Source organism: Neophocaena asiaeorientalis, unplaced genomic scaffold (genome assembly GCF_003031525.2).
Source record: "Neophocaena asiaeorientalis asiaeorientalis breed wild unplaced genomic scaffold, Neophocaena_asiaeorientalis_V1.1 scaffold521, whole genome shotgun sequence".
In the NCBI taxonomy this organism is placed as follows: Eukaryota; Metazoa; Chordata; class Mammalia; order Artiodactyla; family Phocoenidae; genus Neophocaena; species Neophocaena asiaeorientalis.
Window position 1 is genome coordinate 6,247,829 of NW_020174712.1, and position 22,191 is coordinate 6,270,019.

At 38.1% G+C, this 22,191-nt stretch overlaps 1 protein-coding gene across 23 annotated transcripts in view; it reads right to left on the minus strand.

Moving 5' to 3' along the window:
- The window catches only part of PCM1 (pericentriolar material 1), a 90,193-nt gene that overhangs the window by 31,695 nt on the left and 36,307 nt on the right, over positions 1-22,191 (minus strand). For all 23 annotated transcript variants that reach the window (XM_024759899.1, XM_024759892.1, XM_024759898.1 and 20 more), the window contains 10 exons: positions 19,165-19,319; positions 18,891-19,020; positions 17,735-17,875; positions 17,027-17,217; positions 15,464-15,667; positions 12,945-13,164; positions 12,710-12,855; positions 11,997-12,184; positions 9,402-9,573; positions 6,292-6,650 (listed from right to left, as the gene is read on the minus strand). In XM_024759899.1, the coding sequence (XP_024615667.1) occupies positions 6,292-6,650; positions 9,402-9,573; positions 11,997-12,184; positions 12,710-12,855; positions 12,945-13,164; positions 15,464-15,667; positions 17,027-17,217; positions 17,735-17,875; positions 18,891-19,020; positions 19,165-19,319 (1,906 nt within the window). The remainder of the gene's footprint in view (positions 1-6,291; positions 6,651-9,401; positions 9,574-11,996; positions 12,185-12,709; positions 12,856-12,944; positions 13,165-15,463; positions 15,668-17,026; positions 17,218-17,734; positions 17,876-18,890; positions 19,021-19,164; positions 19,320-22,191) is intronic.

Consider the following 22,191-nt stretch of genomic DNA (forward strand, 5'->3'; position numbering starts at 1 on the left):
CAAATATTTATTCCAATCATTTAATCTTGTCATAATACTTTCCAACCAATGCTAAATAATGATGGTGGTAGAGAGGGAATCCCTGTTAATTCCTAATTTTGATAGAGATATCTCTGGAGTATTTTCAATTACAATAGTGCCTGTAAGTGGCATCAGCTAACAGCCTCTATTATATTTAAATAACTGCCTCCCTTTCTAGGTGCACTTTCATTAGAAATGACTTAAAATTTTATCTAACCTACCACTACCTGTAATGTGGTTGATATAATCAATTATGTTGACAGATTTCCTGAAAATAAATCACGATTACATTTCTATAATAAACCCTGCTACCAACAGTCTAATACTCTTTTCATATACTGGCAGGTTCAATTTGCTAGTATTTTACTTTTGAATTTACATTAATAGCCGAGATTAAACTACTGCTTTCTTTACTGAACTGTTACCTCTCCTTTTCACCTTCCCTTATATAAAGGTCTCTATCTGATTCATATGTTGTCTCTATAGTTTTCTTCAGATAGGATACACCAGTATCTTTTTTCAGCTTGACAGGTGAAGAGTCTCTTGTCTGAGAGTAGGATTCTTGAGTTGTAGTCCCTTTTTGTCCACGAACGGATGTCATTTCACTTCTACTTTTTTAGGTTTTAAGTAAGACTGTCTGATGTCAATTTGTTTTTTTTCTTTATATGTAACTTGTTCTTCCAACTTGGAAGCTTAGAGGATTTTTACTTTTTCCTCGGAATCCAGGAACTGTATCAGTCTATACACAGGGGAGAAGGGGTATGTACTTTCTCTCCGTGCCTCCTGGCTGGGCAACAGTCAGCTATTTTGATCTGCGGTCTTGAGTCTTTCTTCATTAAAGATTCCCCTTTATTATTTGTTGAATTACTGCCTCTCCACTTTTTTTTTTCCTCCTTTAGAACTCCTTGTATATCAGATCTCCAAGATTTGTCCTTAAGCCTCTAATCATTTCCCTCTTTATTTTATCTCTTAGTACTTTTTGCTCTGTGTAATGACATAGTTCTTCCCTTTAATTTTCTAGGCCAGTAATTTGGAACTTAATAGCATTTGTCCTCTTTTTCAAATAATCTAAACATTAAATGTGAAAATCATTTTTTCTAGTTCTCAAGAATTTACGTTATAATTCAATCTGCTTTTTAAAAATAATTCAATCTGCTTAAGTATTCTTATCATTTTGCTCAAGTGAATATTTCCTTCAATAATTCTGTTTTGACTAGATTTTACCTGTTCTAGTGGTCTGCTACCATGACTTCTGTCTGGCTGCTGGTCCCTTTTATGTGCACTGTTATGTTTACTGGGTTAGCCCCGACTCTTATCTACCCTTCAGGCTGGACCCGACTGCTGGGCAGCCTTAATGGCAGCACGCTGGCAGTGCTTGGGAGCCTCATGCCCATGGTGAAGCAATGGTCTGGCTGGCAAGCTGTCAGCCTCCCATCAAGACGATAAAGAAGGAAGCCTCTCGACCCCTCAGGCTCCTCAGCTGCAAAGGTAAATGCTTTACCGTGTTCTGGGTAGGCAGGATGCCGCCTCTTTTTTCAGTGACACCCTTTCCCATTAGTACTTTGAAGTGGCAAAAGACTGCTACTCTTGGAAGGGAGGGAAGCGCCCTCCCCGTGGAAGGAGGGGTTGCATGGATCTCCTCCAACCAAGTTTCCTCTAAGAACCACAGGGCTCTGATTTTTGCTCACTCTCTGAAAGAGCCAGCAGAACCTAAAGCCTTGCTGCTTATCTCTCTAGATCACAACGGCTGCTCTGTTAATAACAGATTAGTTCCCAATATACTGTCAAATTATTCTCTGTGATATCCTATCTGGATTCAACTTCCCTTTCTTTCTCTAAGGCCATCATTCAAGTTACGACTTCATCATCTCATGTATAGGTTCCTGATTTCTTTGTTGGTCTCTCAGACTCTCAAGCCACTCTCATTCAATCTGCATGAAACTTACCGGAAAAAGAGCCCTGTTGGTTACTTTGGACTACTACATAAAAAGCAATAAAAGGTATGATTGCCAAGAGTAATATGTAAAATGATATAAATGGTAGTACTATTGCTTATTTAATTAACAGCAAACATAGCTCTGAAGAAAAGAAAGTATGTTATTCTAACAAGAACATTTATATAAATGAAATTAAGCTTCTAACTGCTGTTACTGAATCATGTGAAAAGTGCTGAATGGATTCTAACCAAAATTAAAATATATATTATGCAGCATACACAAAATTCTCTTTAGGGAGCCCCAGTAGTGAGGGAAAAAAAAAAAAATCAGTCATCTTCCAAAAGAGCTAAGACTGTGAAGAGAAGCATGCTATAATTTTTAAGATGCTATAAAAAGAGGGAAAAAAAAAAACCCATGGTTTTACATGAGTCCCAATTTAAAAATATCAAGGGCTAGATTTCCAAAGTTAAGGTACTACTGTTGATTTGCTTCTCTTTGGGACCCTTTAATAGTAATCCTCCAGGGAAAGTAGAAGATTTAATGAAAGTCAGTAATACTTCAGAGTAACACTGGCCAGGCCAGCTGATATAACAACAGCAACAATGACATATGATGGTCATTATTATAAGGGGGTTATCTCCTGTCTTTCTCAGCACAAGTGGCTGACAGAGCTGGAAGAAACAGTACTTCTAGTTGTGTCTCCAATACAGGGAAACAGCTCAGCCACAGCACCCTGGAGACCTTCCATGTACCTACACAGGCCACACTGGGAAGGACTGAACCGTCGCTGAATCTAAGTCTTGGCGGAAGGCCTTATGATTTTCCTCTCTTTCCCCTGAAAGGCTGTCATGAGAGAACTTCTCATCTCCTCCTGGGCTCTGATGAAAACATGAGACCAGTTCGCCTCACCCCCTGAGGGTACATCTCCATTCTTGACTGTGGTTTAGCTACAGCGCAGCATTGGCTCCTAGGCTACAGGGTGCCCCACCACTCATGATGCAACTATCATCTGGCCCCTTCTGTTTCAGCGTCGCCCTTGTGGTGAGTGGAATAAGGGACACAGGGAGCTGGCACCTTTGGCTACCCTTCCTTTCTCTGACTTCATTAAATAATAAACTCTGAATCTAAAATGGGCCACATCTGTCAGGGCTTATCTTGCCTAATGCGAGACATCCATTTTATCTCAATCTTCATTAGTGAGCAAGAAGAGTGGGGGAAGAAAGAAACGAAAAGATTCAGGGCTGGGTGGAACCCAGAAGTCAGTATACTAACAGTCCCATCCAATTTCCCAAGACAAGAATGAGGACCATCTAGACTATATGCTTCTACTCCTCTCTAATACCATCAAAAGAGGAAATGGGTCTGGTAGAGTGTAGCCAAATTATGGGTCTGTAAACCAAGTCATATGTCTGATAACTCAAGTACCCAGCAAGGCAAGAAGTCATGCTCAACTCATAAAGTCTGAATTTGAACTGAAGCTTAAAAGATAATTAGCACATAATTTGTAAAATCTTACTTTGCATGCAATAATATGTATCTTTATATATAAAGACCTTTTAAAGATTACCATCATTGGTACATTACCATCATGTGAAACAAAGTTAAATAAAGATTTAGCACGCTACTTCTGAAAGACTGTCAACATGTGCAAAAAACATAGAAACAGCTCAAATTTGGAACAGTGTAACTGGCTGTACTATATCTTTACCTTTTTTTTTTTTTGCGGTACGCGGGCCTCTCACTGTCGTAGCCTCTCCCATTGCGGAGCACAGGCTCCGGACGCGCAGGCTCAGTGGCCAATGCTCACGGGCGCAGCCGCTCTGCAGCATGTGGGATCTTCCCAGACCGGGGCACGAACTCGTGTCCCCTGCATCGGCAGGCGGAATCTCAACCACTGCGCCACCAGGGAAGCCCCTGTACTATATCTTTTAAGACAGCAACTTAAGTCCCACTGTGCTGGCCTATTTGTCATATCCTATTTCCTTCCCCAGTTCTCTCATCTTCTCTTCTTGCTTCACCCTGACTCTATATTACTTTTCCTATTGTTACTACAATTTGGAATGCTTTCCAATCTTCCCTCCATCGACCTCCATTCCTAATTCCTTTAAGATAGAGTAAACATTCTTTCTTCTAAGAAATCATGGCTATTCCTATCCCACAAAGAGAACAAACGCAACATAAATTAGTGGTCTAGCTCAGCACTTCTCAGACTTTAATGTGCATATATTCATATTAAAACATCGGGAATCTTGCTAATACGCAAACTGAAAAACAATGCGTATTGATTCAGTTGGTATAAGGTGGGGCCCAAGAGTCTGCATTTCTAATAAGCTCCCAGATGATGCGGATGCTGCCTGTCCATGGTTCACATTCTGCATAGCAAGGACTTAGCTCATTTGATTTTGCTACATATTATTTTGACTCTGCATATATTAGTTTGGTTCTGCTATCAGGTCTTTTACCTTTGTGTGTGCACCTTAAAGTGGAGCTCCCACTAACAGATGGTCTTAAAGCCCTCTTGAACAAATGTGAATGTGCATTCTTGGCAAGTATTTTTATACTGAAGTATGAGAAAAGAGAGCAAATAGATCAGAATGTCAATCTTTGCCTTGAAGTAAAAGAAAAGCTGAATTGTATATCTGGAACCATAATTCTTCAGAATAAAGGGGTTTCAAAAATACAAATACACCAGGATTTCTAGGCTCAGGCAGACATGGCCATATGCTGGCTGAGTGCCCTCTGAGACCCTGCTACTCAAACTGTAGTCCACAGACTACACTGTCAATGCTGATCAACAACGCATGGGAGAACTTGTTAGAAATGCAGACTATCAGGTCCCTTCTCAGACTGATGGAATCAGACTCTGACTTTAAGCAAGATTCCCAAGGAGATTTGTATGAAACATTATCAAGTTCAAGACGCACTGCCCTAGCACACTCAAAATAACCAGCTGAATGAGAGGATGCTGGGATAACAAAGGTTAGTTTCTTTCCATTTACTCATATGACAAAAAGCATTTTGTTGGAGCAACTACGTTAAAAAGAAGTTCAGAGCTACCCTGAGGGCCTCTCTCAAAATGGTCACTATCTACTTAAATCCTCTCTAGTGGCACCAAGAGTGACCATGGAGAAGGCATCGTAGTTGTATTTTCATTCATTTGAACGGTTTCAGATCACTAATCTACTAAGTAATCAGCTCCTCCCAAACCTAAATAACTGAAAAATTATTTCAAGGATGATAATGTGTATGCTGAGAAAAATGTTACCCCTGTTCACGTTTGCTTGTTTAACCATGAAATCAGATTCTTTACATGGGAGTAGGAGTAGCAGCCCAGGACTTTAGGAAACATGAGGTACTGAAATGAAAAAAACCGTACATGTATTCTTTTTCACATCCATAGTTTTCATCAGATTTTTCAAGGGTTCCATTATCCAAAGATGGCTGAGATGAATGCTGCCAAAGCTTACAAGTGGATTTTAACTGCAGAGTGTCCCAGGACCTTTACTACACTTATAATGTACTGTGAGCTTTCAAGAGAGGAAGTTAGTAGGTGCAGTGAGTTTTCACAATTTTCTGATTATAAGCCTAGAATATTTTGCTCTTAAGCACCAAATACTATCTCCTTGAACGCAGAACGACCTTTCAAGGCCACAGCCAAAAAGTGTCCCTTGCAAACTGGAAGGAGCATCCTTTAACTATAATATTCCAGATTTTAGCTAGTAAATCAATTTTTAACCAGTGTTAGACTTCACTAAGTTCTTCAAAAATCATAAAAAATCTATTTTTTAAAGAAGTGGCATGCAGTGAACACTATAAAGAGAACTTTGATATTATACTCAATGACAAGATTCAATAAAATATTGATTAATGTTTTCTCCTATTAACTAAGGTTCAGTTCCTGAAGGACTAAGAGCAAACTTGTTCTAAAAGTGACTTCACCTACATGATATCCAAAGACTGCAGTGTAGTCAGAGGCCTGCATTTCTTTAAATGAATCCATTGCGGATCTAGCCAGAAGTCACCAACAAGGTCTTGCACGTAATATTAAACGAGAGAACAGTAAATGTTACGAGCTCATAGGAACCACATACATAGTAAGAAGTTTTAAGAAGCACAAAAAAGAATAAATGCCATGTTTTAAAATAGCTACACCATTAAACCCTATTTGATAAATTTTATTTAAAAAGTTCTCAAAGGTAACTAAAAATGACTTTGCTCAGGTGAGTCTACAACAGTGCCTCCTCAACAGCCACACCGAAATGATACACGCCAACATGTGAGAGTAAGCGTACCAACATTTATGCTGATCAAGTCAACAAATTTCAGTACTTACCAATATTTTTAACTCTGCTTTTCAGCTGAGTAGAATGCCTCTTCTTACTCTTTGATTTGGGAGTTTTATCTTTAGATGCCAGGCTGGCCTGTGCAGATGCTTTTCTTGACTTGAATGTTTTAGTTACTGTTGTTGGATCTACTGGGTCAGGCATACTGCTAAAGCTTTCTAACGACTCTTCATCAAATTGGCGTCTTCTCCTACTGGTATCTAATTGATTTTTGCGATTACTATTTGTTGTTTTCTTTACAGACACTGCACATCCAGTCTTGAGAAATGGTTTTTCTACTTCACCTTCTTGGTCATATAACCATGGTGTCCTACTGTTCTCCACCTCCTCTTCGGGCTGTTTTTGATTCCTTACCAATGAAAATAAGTTTTTATATATTACAATGATATATTTCTATATCTACTGAAAACTCCAGATATACTTAATTTACAGTCTACTAGTAGATTCAGGTAAATAAAAACTGTCAACAGGCTATAAAAATATTCCCACAAAATACACATTAAAAATGAAAATGTTACACAGGCTAAGGTACTAAATTACTTTAATCTTAGACCTTTCTCACTAAACCATTTTCACTAGTGAGACTTCCAAACCAAAGGTCCAGCATTCATGATGGAAAGAGTGGGAAGGTAAGATCAAGGGAGGATGGGACATACAAGGAAAAAACAAAAAACTTAAAGAAACAACTGAAAGAGAACCACAGTAAAAAGTTTGGAAACATACATGGATCTGTGTCACCTAAAGCAGTTCAAATATAGCCAGAATCTGGTGAAAACAATTGGCCATGTAACTAGTAATTTATTTCTCTGCACATTAAGTCTTACTTAGCTCTGTTAGCTTAGTGTCATTTTCCAAATTCTATCTGCTAAACTTTGGCATCCCTTAATATGTTAATAGGTATTCACTGGTTATCTAAATCTGGGAAAAAATACACAAAACAAAGTTAAACAGGTCTGCAGTACTTCTCAGAACTTTCAATATGCCAATGTGTTTTATAAATGTCTTCGAAGGGAACATAGTGAACATGCTGTCTGAAACTTTTTATTACAGAACCTGACATGGACAACAGAGTTCCTAAGAATATAATTTGGGAGACATTGATCTATAGGGATTAATTTAAGACAAAGATTAACAAACCTACAGTTTACATGCCAAATTCAGCTTGCTGCCTGTTTTTTTGTACGGCCTGAGAGCTATGAATGATCTTTATATTCTTAAATTGTTGAAAAAAATTAAAAGGAGAAATATAGTTTATGAGACATGAAAATTACATAAAATTCAAATTTCACTGTCCATAAATCAAGTGTTCTTGGAACACAGCAACTTATCTGTTTACATATTGTTTATAAATGCTTATGTGCAAAAATGGCAGAGATAAATGGTTATGACAGACACTATGGCCTGCAATATTTACTACGTAGTCCTTTATAGGAAAAGTTTTCTGACCCGAGCTAACAACTACAATGTTTTATCTGACCTCTTTGTTATCTCCAGCCATTTAATTCAGGGAACCTATAATAGCTGAAATTTTGGAAAGAGATGAGGTCTAATCTGAAGTAGGTCTAATATCTAAATTAATAATACTCAGATGCATCTTTTTTTTTTTTTTACTACCAATTACATATAAACTATAGATAATAATGAAGTAGGGACCTTCCAATAGGAAGACCATTCACTAAAGCTTTGAATAAATTTTTATTGCTTGTGATGGAGATTCATTCAACCACCATTTCTCAATGTCAATTGAGCACTAAACACTGTTTTAGGCTCTGACAATAGAATACTTTCACAGAGTAACACAAGATTTAGTAAGAAAAAAAGGTTAGTGCAGATAAGAAAAGGAGTCAGGCAAGGTCAGGGAGGTCTACCAGAGGATTCCTGGAGGTGAACACCAAGTTGAATTCTAAGAATTTTTGGTTAATTAAGTAAAAAACAAAACCAAAATGTTCATGATTTAACAATTAAACTGTCAAAATGCTAATTTAAGAGGCTGAGACATGCCCACACACCTAACTAAAGGGAGAAGTAATGTGACCTATATATTTATAAAGGGATAGGAAAAACAAAATCAGAGATACTTCTGACAGAACAAGTATTAGGCTCAACTGACCTCTGATTTTTCATCCTTTTAAAAAGTTTTTCTGAAGTAAATAACAACAATAAAAAGGCTATAATCTTTTTACCAGCGGGCTATCAAAATCATTTTCTGGATTAAAACAATCATTAAAAACATTATTTATCAAGCCATAAAAATGCTTTAAAGAATGATTAACCTGAGCCAATCCAATGAGTCTTTCACACACTATTTGGGTCAAAATTATAATTGGGAAGATTATCGTATTAAAAAATAATAAATGTGGGCTTCCCTGGTGGCGCAGTGGTTGAGAGTCCGCCTGCCGATGCAGGGGACGTGGGTTCGTGCCCCGGTCCGGGAGGATCCCACGTGCCGCGGAGCGGCTGGGCCCATGAGCCATGGCCGCTGACCCTGTGCGTCCGGAGCCTGTGCTCCGCAACAGGAGAGGCCACAACAGTGAGAGACCCGCGTACCGCAAAAAAAAATAATAATAATAAATGTGAGAAGCAGAGAGAAAAAGGAATCCTGACTATGTATTGCTAAAACTTCCTTGACAAAAGTTGTTTTTATAACCTAATAGTACTCAATATTACATTTGGATGGGCCTTAGGAACTTACTCTAATCAAGGGCCATGAATCAAACAAAGGAGCCATCACTTTGTAACAACTATCCTCCAGCAGTTAATATTAGTTTCTATTTCTACATCAATGAACAGTGAACTGGTATAACCTTAAAGACAGATATCAAATCAAGGCCAAAGACACTCTATGGGTTATGTCATATCCTTCCAAAATGAACCTCACAGGACACCCTGATCAAAACTCTGAACCGCTCTTGTACAAGGGTTAGCAGCAGGTATACGCCTGAGTGACACCTGGTAAGATGTCAAAACTTCACATTCCCAACACTATCAAGTCAGACAATCACAAACATCCTCCCTAATTACATTCTCAAATTACAGATAATTAGATGTAATCACAAAGTGATGTTTAAGCAAATAATGGATTATGTTTACAATCAAGTACCTTTGTTTTTCTGCTCCAACAGAAGAACTACTTTCAAAAGGTTTTGGAAAAGCCATGTATTCTGTTTTCCCTGAAAGATTCTGGGCTAATGGTTGCTGCTGTTCAGTGGGTGTAGAAATATTTTGAGAAAAATCTCCAAAATTAGAAGGAAATAAAGGGCTGAAATTCATACCTAATAAATAAAAACAATGGGTAAGACAACAATAAAGAAGCACCTTTAGCCTTAAAATGAAATTAAAAAATAGTTTTAATTAAATATGCCATTCAAATCCACCAAAAGAAAAATTTGTGATTAAAATAAAGTAACACTCATTTACTCAATCACTGTTTTACAACTCAGTCTGCTATGTTTTCAGCATTGGTGATTCAAAGATAAATACTGATCCCCAACCCCTTAAGACCTAAAAGTTAGCAAAAATAATGCTTGATATTTATCAGAGTATTACTGGGTACAAGACTCCACTGTAGGCACGTTACATGTTACTTCATTTAATGCTCAAAACAACACTGTGAAATAGGTATTATATTCATTTTACTAGTGAGAAAATAGGTTTAGAGATCAAATGCCTAGTAAATGAAAGAGCAGGTTAGATCTCGGGTCTGCATGGCTCCAAAGCTTAGGTTCTTTACACTCTACATGGGAAGTAAAATATAATCACACACTTAATATATAGTGCTGTATCATAGGTATTTACAAACGGCTACTTACAACTTGTGGGAGAAGGGGATCAGGGAGGGTTTCACAAAACTGAACTAGATTGACTGTGAAGAATGAACAGTCTTCGTACAGGGTTGGCATGGGTATAAGGCATATTGTGACAAAAAGGAACTGCATGTGCAATTTCTTACATTATTTGTTTCTTAAATGCCTACTCAAACAACGTCTGCTGGGACTTCCCTGGAGGCACAGTGGTTAAGAATCCGCCTGCCAATGCAGGGGACACAGGTTCGAGCCCTGGTCTGAGAAGATCCCACATGCCGCGGAGCAACTAAGCCCGTGCGCTGCAACTACTGAGCCTGCGCTCTAGAGCCCGTGAGCCACAACTACTGAGCCCGTGTGCCAAAAGTACTGAAGCCTGCATGCCTAGAGCCTGTGCTGCACCACAAGAGAAGCCACCACAATGAGAAGCCTGCGCACTGCAACAAAGAGTAGCCCCCGCTCGCCGCAGCTAGAGAAAGCCTGCAAGCTGCAACGAAGACCCAATACAGGCAATAAATTAATTAATTAATTAATTTTTTAAAAAGTCTGCTGCCAATATTTATCCACACCTAAGAACTAAAAACCTTGTTAAATTGTTTAACGGCCATTGCTTTTATAATCCTGTTAAGAAAATACGCTGTATCTGTGGATATTTATATTCACAAAGCCCTCCCAACCCTTTTCCTCTTCCTATATTCTCCGGCAAACACCTTCAACTCCTCTCCCTTCATGACTCACCTCACCTAACTGATCATTCTACCTCCAGAATATCTTTAAAATTACTCCTTTTTCTTTACCGCTACTGCTGATGCCTTAGGTCAAGCTGTCATTCTTCCCTGCTATTACTGCAATTGCCTTCCAGTCACCATCTATACCCTTAGCACCTTCCCTCCAATCTCAATCAACAATCACTAGTGTAATCTTTTTAAAATATAAACCTCATGCTATTCCTCTGCTCAAAATCCTCCAATGGCCCCTCTAGTAAGCAGCAGAAAGTCTAAGCTTCTTTGCACAGCACAAAGGCCTCCACTGCTCACCAGCCACATCAACTACTACTTCCCCTGTCATGGCCCTAAACACTAGCCATACTTCATGACCTCTAAATTCCCTAAGTAGTATACTGTTCCATTGCTTTGTAACTCTAAGTGGTTCCATTAATCAGAAAGTCCTTTCCCTTCTAATCTCCCTGGAAAAAAATTATATTCATTCTTTAGCTTTAACATCACTTTCTCTAGGAAAAAAGAGATTTGCTGATAACCTCTTGCCCCAAGGAAAAGTAGGTCATTCACCTCATCTGCAACACTGCTACAGCACCCATGGCAAAGCACTAAGCATTTATTAACATTCTTAGCTTCTTCACTAGACTCTAAATTCCTGAAAGCATCAGGCTTAACATCTTTGAATCCCAGTCATTTATATAGTGCCTGGCACATGACAGGTACAGAAAAAGTCTGAATAAAAGCCTAAACTAAGTAAAAGTAAATATAAGCCTAAGCCAAACACCTCTATTCTGGTGGTATATATCTCCCCACCAAGACACAAGCTCCTCTACAAGAGCGTTGCCTTATTCACCTCTCCTCTCCTCATATTTTACACAGTGCCTGATGTACAGCAGCCAGTAGACAGGTTAATTCCCTTTCTCCTTGATAAATACTTGTTGAATAATTCAAAGGTAAAAGACTAAGCAATCATTCATAATTTACTTAATTTCATTAGCAACCACATTCAGTTTAAGAGTTCACTATAAAGAATCAATGTAGAAAAGAGTTTATAACTTTCTTTGCCAACATTTCCTACCACTCCAAAAGGGACTGATAAAAATCCATGCAATAGACAAATGTTATTCTCAAACACTCTGCATTTATTTATTTTCATTTAAGTTTACAGCCACTTACCTGGTGCAAATGATGAAAAATTAGTAAACCCCGGTAGGTTGAACAGATTTACAGGCTGTGCTGGAAAGCTGAAAGGACAAAATAAACTGGGAGAAGGAGGGTGTGATGCACTACTGACTCTTTCCTTGCTTCCAGGTTTTTCTGGATGATTTTGTTGGCGCATAAGTTCATTTAGCATTTGCTTCAACCTGTAAAAATTTAAGGAGTCAGTAATTTAAAGATCAGTTGTATTACCATCTATGTAAAGTACATCCAGAAAGAATATATGTAAGACATGATTCAACAGTATGTGGAACAAACTGACTGCTCTGATGTTTACTACAACCAATATCTGCTTGTCCTGCATGCTTAGTTCAGTAACTTAGCCTTTGCAACAAGAACTGTGCTTATTAGCACTTCTAACAGATAGTAGGCATAATTACAACACGCATTGTTTATATTGTTTACAGCTTTACTGAGGTACAATTTACACACCATACAACCTACCTAAGGTAAGTGTAAACTTGAGTACTATAAAAATTTTTTTTTTAAGTCAGGTCCACGGTATTAAAAAGGAACATTGAGCAATATCTCTGCTTATAAAATTCCCAGGTGTCAGAATATTCGAAAATGAAATTTGGTTCAGGCCCTTTTCTCCCAGAAGGTAACTGTAAAACTCTTGCTCAGTTTTAGCACTTATTATACACTCTCACTACTTCTAAGAAACAGATTACCTTTGTACATTATTCTGTTGCCATGTTAGCTGGGTGTAGCACTGGTTCAACTGGTGCATTATAAGGTGTACTTGAGGAGATGCAACATTGCTGGGCATAACACTGTAAGGGCCCGTGAGAAGAGTTTGTAGCAGACAAGACAGAGTCTGTGGAAAGAAAATTTTCAGAATAGTTGCCGATGACATGAGAAAAACGTGTACTGCTTCAAAAACAAGATAAAAAAATTCTACTTTACCTGCTGGTCTTGCATCAAAGTCTGACAAATACTGACACTGAAATCAAGTTGTTTCTTTAGCTGATTGATTTGTTCTTGCCACTGTTCTTTCTCTTCTACATAAGAGAGTTCTGACACCCAGCGAAGGTTTTCCTGACGCTGCATGCTGATATTCTGTTGTCTTGTCCTGGCTAAAGGACGATAATTTCCATCTGCTGAAAAAGGGCGATTGTTCTTCCACCTAACACAAGATTTAAAGCATTAGGTCATCTTATGTAATTATTTGGTTTTTAAAATCTGGCAATAAACCTTGATACCCTGGTCCATACACCTGTATTCTCTTCACAGGACTTAAAATGTATGGAAAATAGAATGAGAAAAATTCTGGATTTCTAGTCTTGTACAGTATCATTTTTCATTCCTTTCGAATCTTTTTTCATTTATGTTTTACCGAGAAGTGTCTATATAATTCCGTATTCTTCAAAATGAAAACAGTTATGGGACTTCCCTGGTGGCACAGTGGTTAAGACTCCACGCTCCCAATGCAGGGGGCCTGGGTCGATCACTGGTCAGGGAACTAGGTCCCACATGCATGCAGCAACTAAGAGTTCACATGCCACAACTAAGGGGCCCACGTACCGCAACTAAGAAGCTGGCGAGCTGCAACTAAGGAGCCCACCTGCCGCAATTAAGACCCAGCGCAACCAAATAATAAAAATAGGGAGGGTTTCCCTCGTGGCGCAGTGGTTGAGAGTCCGCCTGCCAATGCAGGAGACACGGGTTCGTGCCCCGGTCTAGGAGGATCCCACATGCCACGGAGTGGCTGGGCCCGTGAGCCATGGCCGCTGAGCCTGTGTGTCCGGAGCCTGTGCTCCGCAACAGGAGAGGTCACAACAGTGAGAGGCCCGCATACCGCAAAAAAAAATAGGGAAAGTTTGCCATTAAAAAAAAAAAATTGAAAATACTTATAGTTATTACACCACAAGCATTTTTCCACTCTTCATGCTTTAAGCTTAGCCACATAACATTCCATCAAGTGGAATTACTTAACCATCTTTTACACATGAAACATTTTTCAGTTATAAATAAAAACGTAGTAAATATTTTTGTTGATAGATCTTTTTCACTATCTATGATTTTTATTTTTGCTTAATTCCCCAAAACAAGAGTGAAGATCAAAGCTTATCAATCTTGATCTTATCTAGCTGGAATCTGTCTCAACGACAGTACTCTTGTGATACAATAAATATCGTATTTGGTCTTTGTCCCAGGTTCCCAGCACAGAGTTCCTAAAACTCTTGGCCATCTCCTGAGTGATGACTGTCTTTTGTTATTCATAATGAGCTCCTTCTTGTCAGGCCCTAGTTAGCTTCACGATGAGGGCTAGTCACCAGAAAAACCAACCAGGTGTTGGGGGTTGGAACTTTTAGCCCCATCCCCCAACTTTCACAGAGGGAGATTGAGCTTCATCGTCAATGGCCAGTGATTTAGTCAATTCTGCCTATGTCTGCCTATGTAAAGAAACCTCCGTAACAACTCCTCAACAAGGTGGTTAGGACAGCTTCTGGGTCGTGAACACAGTGAAGCGCTGGAAGGCTGGTGTGCCCAGAGAGGGTATAAAAGCTCTGTGCCCCTCCCCAACCCATCCCTGGCCCTGCACATCTCTTTCACTTAGTTGTTCTTAAGTAGTATCTTTCGTAAGAAGTCAGTAAACAAGTATTTTCCAGAGTTTTATGAGTTGTTTTAGCAAATTATGGAACCTGAAGAGGGGCTGTGGGAACCGCCAAATATGTAGCCAAGTCAGACAGAAGTGTGGGTGCCCTGAAGACTTGAGACTTTAAAGCGGCATCTGAAGTGAGGCACTTGGGCTTCCCTGGTGACGCAGTGGTTGAGAGTCCACCTGCCGATGCAGGGGACACGGGTTTGTGCCCCGGTCCGGGAAGATCCCACATGCCGCGGAGCGGCTGGGCCCGTGAGCCATGGCCGCTGAGCCTGCGCGTCCGGAGCCTGTGCTCCGCAACGGGAGAGGCCACAACAGTGAGAGGCCCGCGTACCGCAAAAAAATAAAAAATAAAGTGAGGCACTCTTGTGGGACTGAGCCTCTTAACCTGTGGGCTCTGCCCTGACTCCAAGTAGTTAGTGGTGGAATTAAATTACATTGTAGGACACACAGTTGGTTCAGAGAACCGAAGAACTGCTTGGAGTCAGAAAGACCTGAGACTCTTCAAATCAAGCAAAAAATTAAAACAGCAAAACTAACCTATTTTTAGTTTCCTTTACATTATAGGAGTTATGATTTGCACGGCTAGAAGGATACACGAAAAAGCTAACCTTTTTTAGTTTCCTTTACATGATAGGAGTTATGATTTGCGCTGCTAGGAGGACACACGGAAAAGCTAACCTATTTTTAGTTTCCTTTACATTATAGGAGTTATGATTTGCGCTGCTAAGACACACGGAAAAGCTAACCTATTTTTAGTTTCCTTTACATGATAGGACTTATGATTTGCGCTGCTAGGAGGACACACGGAAAAGCTAACCTATTTTTAGTTTCCTTTACATTATAGGAGTTATGATTTGCGCTGCTAGGAGGACACACGGAAAAGCTATCATGGGAGCCGGCGTCTTGCTCCTCCTCCTCCTCGTCTTCATCTGTCCGAACAACTGCTTCAGAAAGGTAACCATCTTCATCTCCTTCTCCATCTAGTGCACACTGGGTAGAACCTCCCCAAGTTGCCATTGTTCTAGAGATTAAGAGACAAAACACGAGATCATTCTGGAGATGAGCTAAATACTTTACCGCCTATTATGTACCAGACACTGTACCAAAGAAAAAAAAATATATATATATATCACTGCACCAAAAAGTGTATGTATATATGCATATATATATGTATATGCATATGTGTGTGCATATAAAATTTCATTTAGTCATAGTAACTATGAGATGGGTGGTACTCTCCAACTGCTATTATAATCTGTTTACGCTACCTTCCAGAAAACAATGCTTCATATAAATTAAACTAGTAATCATATCCCCTGGAACTTATTCCTAAACTAAACCCCTCTCAACTTTCAACTTTTCCTTGAGTCACAGTTTTCTATATCAGAGTTATCCAGTAGAACTTTCTGCAATAGTAGTAATAATCCATATCTGTGCTGTCCAATAGAGTAGCCATTAAATACACATGACTAATGAGCACCTAAAATGTGGCTGGTGTGACAGAGAAAATTAATTTTTAATTTTATTTAACTTTAAATAGCCACCTATATTTAGTGGCTGTCGTACTGGAAAGCACAATTCTAGACCCATGGTTCTCAAACCTAGATGTTTAACAAGACAATATAAAGAACTTTTTTAAAGTATAGATGTGTGGTACACAGAACACAATAAAATACTGAAGATATAGTTTGATCAATAAAATTCGTATTGGCACTCTAAGAACAGGAATAGTTCTTTTATGAGTACGAAAGAGAGTAAGGTTTAGTGCAATGTTGCAGAAATGCCATCTGATACCAAAAAATTAGGTCATAACAAATTTGGATTTCAAAATTTTAGATCTGAATACTACTATAAAGATAAGTAATTAACTGATCTTACAGATAACCAATTCTTTTAGAAATATTCTAAATATGGAAATTTCAAACATAAATCCTAAAAACTGAATGTTTTACACAATAAAGTGTTTTCAAATTCTTAGGAAATTTACAAATAGCAGATACTCAATTTAAGTTAAAAAAAAAAGCACTTATTTCTGGCCTGATAGAAAAGCACTACAAAGTATCAAGCATTTTCTTTTTATAAACTTGAAACTTAACTAAGAAAATAAGGCTTATATACTCAAGAAAGTCTGTATCACCGTTTGAGCAAGCGTCTTAGTAATTTTTGTAAATTTTTTAAAAAGAGAGAAAGGTGATGCTGTGAGAAGTTACAACAGAAAGTAGCTGGATTTAGTCAAACTGAGTCACAAAGGTGATGCTTAAAACACAAGTCTCACTGCAACAGCAGATTTGTGCTATGATGCAGAGGGGAAATGAGGCTGCCTATCCTATAGGCCGTAAATAGGTGATATTTTAAAAAATGATTTTAACAGCTCTCTTACTTTTCTGTTCTACTCTGTTGAGGCGTACACAGGTTCTCAGACCCATCACTTCTCAGTGAAACAGCCACTGGAGATGTAGTTTCAGCCAGACCTTGCCTCCTCTGATGTTCAGCCATCAAAGCTTCAAGCTGCTTTCTTCTCTGTCGCAGCTCTTCCCTTAACATTTCGTGTCTTCGCATTTCTGACCACAACTGTTATTTTAAAAATTAAGTCAAGTTGGTGTAAATATCGGGACTTGTTTTAGCCTTAAAGAAAAACAGCCTAATACTATTGTCAATACCAACAAATATTTCTATTCTCACTCTATCCTTTTTACACTGAGATACCCAAGAAGGTCAAAATGATATTTTAGTAATAAGAAAAAATTAGGCAATCATTAATTCTTTATGAAAACAGGTAGCACCCAAGTATACTTTATCAACTATTAGAAGAAAGTTACAATGTTTTCTATAAATCCCATATAAATAAAATGCCAAAGGACAGGTTTTTCTAATTGAAATGATTACTATAACTAACACTTACATATGATTCTGCCAAATAATTGCTAATAAAGGGCAAGGCTATTTTGAAAATATACAAACTTAATTACTTTTTGGAAAAAATTATTTCTTCCCACAACGAAAAGACACATAATAGGCTACATTTAAAAACATGTTTCACAGATATTCAGTTTTCTTCCTTAAGACTCAGGAACAAGGTACAACATACCTCATTATCTACCACTGAAGGATCATCAGGTTCAAAAGCAGATCTGCTTGTACTGGCTTCATTTTCATTAACAGTTGGGGTTGAAGTAACAGCTGGCATATATTTTTTTGTGGGACAATTACCTGCACTAGTGGCTGACAGCTAAAAAAGAATTAAAACTATTATGAGGAATTAAAGCAATTATATGTTAATTTCATAAAAACAATTATTTCACTGCTTCTCTAGGGCTCTAGTATCATATTTAATTTATTACCACCAGATTTCAATTGACATCATGATCTAAAGAAAATATGACATAAGCAAACAAAGATGAAAACACACACTAAAGTTGAACAGTAGTAACCAACCCTCCGAAACAACAGAGACACGAGGGATAAAATGTTACTGTGGAAAATTTCACATACTCAACCCAACTCCCGACATATATTCCTCTGCACATTATTTAGATTGGGAACGAGAAAAAAAGGATTAGATAAAGTAGAAAAGGTAAGCGTCTAGAAAATAAAGTTATATTACAAATATCACTTGATATGTTTCCCTTTCTTTGAAAACAAAACCTGACTGAAGAATAGAGCTAACCAATAAAGGGTAGGAAAAATCTAAAAAAAAGAATTGATATTCCCCTCCCATATTAACCCTCCTCCTGATTACCTGACATGGTCAAAGACTGCACATTCTCTGTTCAACTCAAAAACCCATGCATAGGGTACTATTTAATAAGCATATATACATTTAATATTCAAACTACAAAAACAATATTTTAATTTCCCTAAAAAACTCATGATGGCTTAACAGCTTTATTATGTAATTTTAGGCCAGTAAAAAATGGAAATGCTAGTCCCTTAACTACCAAGTTCAAACCAGAATATTTTAATATAATACATACTTATAAACACTCATGTTCTGAATCCACAGCCAGCCGGCCCAACAAGTGAAAGAATGGGAATAATTAGAGTCAATTCCTATGTGCTACCTTTCACAGTATAAATGTACATCCTTAACACATTTCATTTGTCCATCCATTTCATTAATCATAAAATTAAGATATAAATCTATCAAATTAGCACTAAAAAAAGACAAAGAGTACTTTCAGTTGACATTAAGATTTTAAATATCTTTCTTCAGACAAACAGAAAGAAAGAAATTTCCTAATTACCTGTAGGTCAGGACATGCCTTTTGCAATGCTTGAATTTTCTCTTGAATCTCAATCAGTTTCTTTCTTTCTTCCTGCAATTGTTTGAGCTCTCTCTGTTGCTGCTGTAGTTTAGCCTCATAAAATTTCTCTCTATAATTAAATTGACATTATATTTGTGGACTCCAGTAAATCTGATAATAGCATTAAGCACGATGTAATACAGTACCTAGCGGAGTACCTTCTCTCTAATAGGCACTAAACTTTTATGACCTGAAAGCCAGAAGCTTAACATACCTTGCCTTTTCATTTACTCCAGCATCTTTCTGTGTTTTATTGGTATTTCCTCTAGTGTTATTTGCATTTTGTTTGGTGTCTTCTTCTGCTGGGTAGAAATCATCCAAATTTGAGGTATTGGCAGAGATAACTCCTTGATCTGCTGTATCATCATCCTAAAACAGCATCATTATATTAAAACAAACTTGATATCTAAAGACATTATCCAATTCATACCTTAGTAAATACAACTAGGTTGCAAAATTAGTGTAAAATTTAAAGCAGTAGGGAAAGCATATGATTTTGAGCAATGAAATTCATCCTCTACCAATGGCAGGAAATAAAGTACTAAAACTAAAAACAGTACATTAATAATTTGAGTTGCCAATTACCCAGCAATGGCAAGTACTAGTTTGCCTTTTCTTTCCTTGACCAGATTCTAAAATCAAAGAAGAACTTTCTAGAGAATATGAAAAAGATACAAAATATATCATTGGAGCTTGGAACTCTTGATATTAGATACTTTTTCTTCAGATGTGACTTTTACATTAACAATTTAACAACCAATGTCTATTATCAATTGTTCACTTAAAAAGCTTTCCATTTCCTCACTTTGCTCTTTAGTTTGCCAAACAAGTACCAATGGCTCACAATACAAAAACGAATGAGAATGTACCACCTCAAATCTGTAACTACTGGAAAAACAACAAAAGTATCATATCTTCCTAACAGTAAATACGTATCTTCTGTTGAAATCAATGTGCTTATTAAAATGGAGGACTGGGCTGGCAGTGCACTGGTTAAGAATCCGCCTGCCAATGCAGGGGACACGGGTTCAATCCCTGGTCCGGGAAGATCCCACATGCCGCGGAGCAACTAAGCCCATGCACCACAACTACTGAGCCTGCGCTCTAGAGCCGGTGAGCCACAATTACTGAGCCCGCATGCCACAACTACTGAAGCCCTTGCACCTAAAGCCCGTGCTCTGCAACAAGAGAAGCCACCAAGATGAGAAGCCAGTGCACTGCAATGAAGAGTAGCCCCCGCTCACCACAACTAGAAAAAGCCTGCATGCAGCAACGAAGACCCGACGCAGCCAAAAATATATAAATTTATTTTTAAAAAATCTTATTTAAAAAAAAATGGAGGATTGGAGGTAACCTATGACATTTTCTTAAAGACATTTAATATTGGGCTTCCCTGGTGGCGCAGTGGTTGAGAGTCCACCTGCCGATGCAGGGGACACGGATTCGTGCCCCAGTCCGGGAAGATCCCACATGCCATGGAGCGGCTAGGCCCGTGAGCCATGGCCGCTGAGCCTGCACGTCCGGAGCCTGTGCTCCGCAACGGGAGAAGCCACAACAGTGACAGGCCCACGTTCCGCCAAAAAAAAAAAATTTAATATTGTATACTTTATATTTACTCATGCTTTCTCTGCAGAAATCAACTGAAACTTTAATCTTTGGAAATAGAGAGTTAAAGCTAACTTTGATTGTAAAACTGTCTAATCGATTTTAAGCTTATACACATGGTGTTACTCTGGTCTTCTCATCAATCTAAAGGCTAACCTGATTTATTACTAAAATGGTAAGATTAAAAAGAAACTGAGTTGGGACTCAAAAACAGAGAAGCTGGATTATGAGGCATTTTCTCACAATAAAAAAGTGGAAAAACCAAAGTATGAAAAAAAAACTACATAAAGTTTCAGATTGTCACATGAGAGTGTCTGAACAACTGAAATGATATAAACTCCGAAGCTAAAAGTAACTGACTAAAGAATTATTGTTTCAACACATGCTGCATCACAGACTAAGGAACCATATAAGGGCTATATAAATTGTCTAAGCTAATCTAATCAAGAAGAGTAATAATAGTTTTATACAATCATGATAACTATATAACTGTTTAAACCTTCTCCTGAGTCTCTTGGGAAAGGATACAAGTAAGGGCACAAGCAAAAGAAGACTACCCTTAATAAAATAAGTAAAATGTATCAATCTTAAACATATAAAAACTTGGGGAGTTTGGATCATTTTTTTTTAAATAGCTCTCAGAATGAGGACCCTTAATCCCTCTGTATTGCAGTTTTCTCATTTTTCATACATGTTATTTCAGGTCTTAGAACACTCATTAAAGCAAAAGAGCTGCATTCAACATAAGCCTGAAATTAAGCTGATTCATCTATAAGCCACCAAGTTATTCATCATTTCTCATCTATTATTCCCACACGGGCAATACATCTGAGGAGAGGAGTCATAAAGAAAATATGAGAAAGTAATTAGCAAGTACAATGATGTTCAAGATAGCACAACCTATATTATTATTTGCTTTAGAAGCTGTCTTAATTTTTTCAAATGGTACTACTGTCATACGATCAAAGTTCAAATAGTAAAAAAGATGTTTAGAAAAATCTCCTTTCCACCCCTTTCCCCAATTCCGTTCTCCATAGGTAACCAGTGTTATCAGTTTATGTATCTGTCTACAGATATACTTTGAACATATAAGCAAAAATATATACATGTGTATATAAACCTGTATGTGTGTGTTTGTATACATGTGTTTATGCTCCTTCTTCCCTTCAACACCGCTTCTTACAATAGGAAAACCTTAGAAAAAGCCAAAAGCCAATTCCAGTAATGGTTAAACAAGCTATATGGTATCTCAATAAAATAAAATGTAATCAAGGGTATAAGGAAATGGATTCATCCACCACTGCTTAGATATCAATTAATATAGTCATTCTGGAGAGCAATTAAGCAGTGTCCATTAAAATTAAAATGTGCAGGGCTTCCCTGGTGGCGCAGTGACTGAGAGTCCGCCTGCCGATGCAGGGGACGTGGGTTCGTGCCCCGGTCCAGGAAGATCCCACATGGAGCAGCCAGGCCCATGAGCCATGGCCGCTGAGCCTGCGCGTCCAGAGCCTGTGCTCCGCAGCGGGAGGGGCCACAGCAGTGAGAGGCCCGTGTACCGCAAAAAAAAAAAAAAAAAAAAAAAAAAAAAAAAAGTGCATATACTCTGACAAAGCAATTCCACTTCTTCATATCTGCT